The 6,000-nt window shown below is 37.2% G+C and overlaps 1 protein-coding gene across 1 annotated transcript in view; it reads left to right on the forward strand.

The window, feature by feature from the left end:
- Window positions 1-5,703, forward strand: part of KIF26A (kinesin family member 26A) — a 64,027-nt gene extending 58,324 nt beyond the window's left edge. The window contains exons 11-13 of the mRNA XM_033515253.1: window positions 2,489-2,679; window positions 3,552-3,702; window positions 4,223-5,703. Coding sequence (XP_033371144.1) covers window positions 2,489-2,679; window positions 3,552-3,702; window positions 4,223-4,398 — 518 coding nt within the window. The 3' untranslated portion in view covers window positions 4,399-5,703. The remainder of the gene's footprint in view (window positions 1-2,488; window positions 2,680-3,551; window positions 3,703-4,222) is intronic.
- Window positions 5,704-6,000: the final 297 nt, after the last annotated feature.

The raw sequence follows: 6,000 nt of genomic DNA on the forward strand, positions 1-6,000 counted from the left end.
TTCACTGCTGGTGCAGCTGCAGTCAAGTGTGTTTGTAGTCAGCTTCAAAATCTGGCTCATATGATTGGTGTTCGAGTGTTCATTTCTCAGATCTAGGTTGAGATCCTGTGGTATTGTAAAGAATCTGTGGCAACCAGCAGCCTGCTTCAGCAGCCTGGGCATACTGACTGTTGGAAATATAGTGGGAACTAATATTAGCAATGTGCTGGATCTGAAATTCTGGTTGGAAAATGGCAATTGTTTCAATCCCTCTAGATAGCCATGATGCTCTGTTCAGGCAACAAAATGAAACAAAGTTGATCTCATGGTGCTTTCTGGTGAAGGAAACTGAGTTGCTTCAGCAAGCGATCATTTTAGAAACAGTGCAGCATTTGCTATACTTCTCTTTGCATAGCATATCAGCCTCTTAAACCTTTCCTATAAATCAATATTAACAACTGTATGAGTTGCACACGTATTGAGAAGGCATTACTCACTGATGGATTTTTATTTGGTTTTGCCCCAGGAAATACTTATAAGGTCTTTAAAAATGAAAAACTATTTCTTTTTTCAGTTGTAATTGCTCTATATCAGTAAATTATGTATTACTTTTTTGGAGTACTGTAGACTTTGAGAAAATAATGTGTTTTATGCATGAAATGTGGTTTCCAGGAAGTGCATCAAATATTTCTTACGAGAAATGCTTGGTACAGACCTATTACTGTTCTAAAATTATTGTAATCTTTGCACATTGTTAGATATTCTTGGAGTAGCTTATGTAACACTAGACTATGTTGGATGCTCTGGATTTAAGGACAGATCCTACTCCCATGTATGTCACTGTAAACCTGTCCCCTTACCCCGTAACTTCATTCCTGGAGAAAAGCCATTGACCCTGGCTTGTACAGTGGAAGGAGATGAAGTTTTCCTGCTTATTACAAGTGTTTGACCACAGCTGTTTGGTGCTTTCCTCAGAGGGATCTCCTGTCACCAAAGCAGTTACAGGATCAGGGTTACAGTGCGTGGGTTCATCCAGCAGGACTGTAGTGGTGTTTCAGGCTGAATGGATTGGGGTTGTGAGAATGATTTTGTAGAAGCAGAATCAAGTCTTCCCCCTTTTGAAAGCATTCCCATTTTGTTGTTACTTAGAAATCAGCAAGGATGCAATTAAGAATGAGGGATGTTTTTCTTAGGAATATGTAAAGCAGGTAACTTTTGGGGTATCAGTGGAGGTGTGTTACTTTGGGGGTGCTTGCTGGGATTTTTCTTCATTTCATGTTGAAGTTCATGACAGGGCTTATCTGACAGCCTTAGTTAGCACTTACCTCTCCTGTAGAGGTCTCAGCCCAGAAGTTGTTTTGGCAGTGTTGTCCTTTGGGCAGAGCTGCCTTGTCTGTTTGATGTTCTTCCTTCTGTAAGTGCAGAAGAAAAAAGACTCTTCACCTCTGAGTTAGTTTTTAATATGAGAAGGCAATTAAGTACTAAATTTATTGTCACCAGTCACCTAAAGCCAGCTTATGCTTACTGCTACTTGTGTCATTTCAGCTTGTTTTTGGTGGCCTTCAGTCCTCCTCTTCCTAGGGATTGGACTGCAGGTTTGTTAATGTTTCCTGACCAGCTTTATGCATGTACTCAGACTTGAGACATGCTTTGGCTTGTAAAGGTCAGATTTTTAGAGAATGGTAAGAGAGTTAATAACCACAAAAAAAGCTGAGCACCAGAGTGCCAACTCCTGCATCAAGAGCATCAGCATTTTTGAAGGATATAATTCAGTCTCTGCTTCAATGAAACTTGAACCCTAGCACAACCATAATGGAGCAGGATGATTTTCTTGCAAAATCTGGGAGCATTCTATTGAAGGCTCCCAGAATTGGTGAGTTTTGTCATGCACTGAGCTTCTGGGTGCTAGTGCAAAGGTGTGAGATGTCTCAACATTAGAGGTGCTCAAGTTGCAGCTTGGTTGATGCCTTCTGAATGTCTCTCAATCCCACTGCTGGTATTTAGCACCCTAAAATAGCAGTAGTAGTTCTGGAGGGAACTGTTTGAGCTTTGCAAAGATGTAGTGCAGTGACAGGGATCTTAGATAGCCTTGCTTGGCTTAAATTGGGGGAGCAGAAGATTTCCAGATAAATAAGCCATTATCAGAATTAGTTTTAGATTATTCACTATCTCACTGCCTTTGCAAGGTAATGAATACCATTGTAGTCCACCAAACAAAAATCAATCCAGGCGAAATATTTCTGCAAGGAGAGAATAAAGAACTGATGTTCAGACATCTGCTTTGGGAGCAGAACTGCTGTTGCTCCCATCTGGGAACCAAGTGAAACCTACTTTGTCAAGGCAGTAACTCAATTAGCAGCCTGAGGGCATTTTACTAAAAAGAAAAGATGAAGAAAAGCATTTCTTTCTAAGTATGCTGAGAACCTAGATCTTTCTTTAATTCACTGCAGTGTGTTCTGCAGCATGTTAGTCTCTTGGAGCCTGAGGAATGTTTGTTTTTGTATTTTAGGTCTCCAGCGTCGCAGACTGATTCCTGCACCACTGCCAGATGCTGCCTCCTTAGGAAGAAAACCCAGTGTCACTGGCCAATGGGTTGATCTACCACCTTTGCCAGGCACTTTGAAAGAGCCATTTGAAATTAAAGTTTATGAGATTGATGATGTGGAACGCTTACAGCGACACAGACAAGAGGAAACTGAGGTCAGAACATATTTTACAACTGTAGACAAGTTAAATTACAATATACAGACAAAGTCTTTGCTTGAATGCCAGAATGGTGTTCAGGAAATTGAATGCAATTAAAGTACTATAATTATTAATTTTACAATTCATATGTTGGGGTACCCTTAACACAGAAAATGAAAATGATTACTGCCTAAAATTAATTGTGTCTAACATGACTGATGGTGTAAATGGAAGTTACCAATGAATACATTATGAGAAGACTTCATAATCCTAGCCTGGCTGGTGGAACCTTACAGCGTCCCTCAACAACAGGGTTATTAACTCTTTATGTAAATGACAAGATTCTATTAAATCAGGGATATACTGAGTTTAACTTACTTGTATTTGGAAAACACTTCAGCTAATTCTATTTTAGAGACCAAAATTCTATGTTCTACTGATGCCTTTTTCCCCTTTCTTTTGTAATAGCCTTTCCAGGATGTTGAGAAGGTAGGAATGCTTTTTAGAAAATAAGAATTCATGTTTTAGTGTTAACTGTAACTCTGACATTATTAGGCTGTGTTTATCATTTTCACTACTGGGAAAAAAAATCATCTACAAACAGTAGTAGTTTCAGAATGTATTAGGAGATGTTTGCTAATTCAGAGAAGTGAAACAAATGCTCAAGTGATGCAGCTTTCAATTCCTCTGGATAAGAATCCATAAATGTAAACTTCATATAAAAAGACCCCACAAAACCCATAAAAACCCCACCAACCCCACAACCAAATAAAACAAGCCACCCTCTCACTCTTACAAGTAGTGAGCTGAGAGCAATTTTTGTCAGACTGTTATGGGCCAGCTCACAACAGGACAATTCATGAAGTGGTCTTTCTTTGTCTTAAAAGGGTCTGATGTATTTCCATACCAAGCTGAAGATACTGGAGAGGCGCCAGCAGCGAATCAGAGAAATAAAGGCAAAGCACGAATTTTTGAAGGAAGAGTTGGAAGAGACAAAGTGCAGGTTGATGATGGATCCAAATAAGTGGAAGGAAGACTGTAAGTATTTTACAAAAATAGCAAAATGATCAGCCCTCTAACAGATTTTTCAGCATGTCAGCAGTCCCACTGAAAAACTTAATCACTTGCTAAGATATTTTGCTGAATTGAGTCCTAAAATACTCTATGACTAAATCTGTATTTTTGTAATACACTATTTGAACAAAAAACCCATCCAAACCAACCAGAAGAGAGCATCAAAATGGTGCCATTAATATGAAATGTGATGTTTATTTAAATTAAATATATACCCTTTTATTATTCTTCTTTCCAAAGAAGGAAAAAATTGTTTCCATATCCATGTTATAGCTGGGAAATTGAGGCATGAGATTTGTTCCCAGACTGAGTGCTTTGCATAACTGGAGCCTCAAGGTAGAGTTTTACATCTGCTGAACAAAGGGGAAAAAAAACCTTAGTTCAAGAGAAACTAAATTTTACTTTACCATATTGGCTCCTTTGTGATAGAATAATGTTTTATGATAAGCTGTTTCTCTTACTCAGTACTTTCTTTGTCTGACAGTTGAAGTGGATCCTGACCTTGATAAGGAGTCACAGGAGTACCTGGAGGCACTGGAACAAGTGACAGAAGAACTGGAGCAGTGTGTTAATCTGTGCAAGTCACATATCATGATAGTGACGTGCTTCGATATTGGGATATCTGATGTGCAGGATGGAGTGAGGGAAGTGGAGGTTTGAAGAGAGGTTTCTCTAGGGACTGAAGGAAGTGAAGCTGGGTCGTCTGACATGAAGAAGTAAAGGGATAAAGTAGCTGGGAAGTGAAGGAAGAAAGGTGAAGACTAAAAAGCAACAATGAATGTTGTAAGAGAAAGAAACAGCTGAGGAATGGGAATGTTCATAAATCATTTGGTGCCTCAACGTGACCTGAGCTGTACAAAGATGAAAGTAGGATCAAGTATTGCTTCTACCAGAGGGAAGTGAAGAAATTTAGTACAAAACCTGATGTTAATTAACAAACAAACAAACATGAAATGGAAGTGCCTTTAAAGTTAATTTGATTTTCATTTTTGTATTTGGTGCTAGAATTAAAGCCAGCAAACCTAAGCAGACCACAAAATGTATTCCTACGAAATATTTTATACTGTATAGTGTATTTATGACTATATGTAAAAAACAAACAACATTGTAGCAAAAGCAATAAGTAAATTATGTTTTCATACCTGAACTTGCCTTCTTGTTTCATAGAAAAGCTGTTTTATGTAGCAGAATTAAAATTGTATTATAATTGTTTCCTTGGTTAGGGTTCAAGATATTTTTATGAACATTTATCTATTGAAAAGGAGTATTATGGCATTTTGAGATGATTGTTTTACCTTCAGGTTTTGTATTATTACTTTTTCAGATCAAAATAAATGTTTGTTTTCCATTTTATATATACATATATAGATATATATTAACTGCTTACCTACTTCCTTGGTTACTAACCTCACTTTTCACAGACCTGGTCTTTTTTGGAGTCGTAAACTTAATGTGAGGAAGTCTACAAAGGGCACTGTGGTTTTGTTCAGTTTTCTTTTTTCCTCTCTGACTGCAGGAATTGAGAATTACGTTTATTACCGAAATCATAAAACAAGCAAAAAAAAAAAAAGGAGCAAAAAGTTTTTGTAAATGTTAAGTTAGGTCCATATTTTTATATAGTTTTGACTATAAATATAGCATTTGCATTTTGAACTTTTAAGACAAATAGTATATCTTTTTACAGTTTTTCTAAGGAAGGCAAACCCTCAGGATCAAGTTTATACATGCTGCATGAGATTTGTGCTTTTTTGAAGGAGGCCACTTAAGTGTGGAAACTATTGATAAATTGTTGCCAAACAAATACTTTTGAAAAGGTTTAATAGTGTATGTAATACCACATTTCATAATGAATCATATTTTCTAATCATTTTCCTTTTTATGGTTTTTTCAAATCCTTTGTATAAATATGTATTATAACAGCTTGCTTCAGTTTTTATCTGTGAATAAAAGATACATCTATTGTTACGAGTGCTTTTTGCTGTGTGTGTGATTTTAATATTCAGAAGAGGGAGGATGGTCTCTGGTACACTGTGTTAAATGTCACATTGCATTGTCTCTTTGCCCAAGAGGTGTATAACTGGGAACAGAATTCTGACATTCGTCATCATAGACCAATCAGGAAAGAGAGACAAAACACCAAAGGGTGAAATAAATAGCAGTGCTAATACTTACATTCTCTTAGCACTTGATAGTTTACAGAACAAAGACCTGCGGCTCACATACTTGTTTTCCCTGATGAGAAAAAGCAATTAAAAATGGGTC

This window comes from Parus major, chromosome 5, assembly GCF_001522545.3.
Source record: "Parus major isolate Abel chromosome 5, Parus_major1.1, whole genome shotgun sequence".
In the NCBI taxonomy this organism is placed as follows: domain Eukaryota; kingdom Metazoa; phylum Chordata; class Aves; order Passeriformes; family Paridae; genus Parus; species Parus major.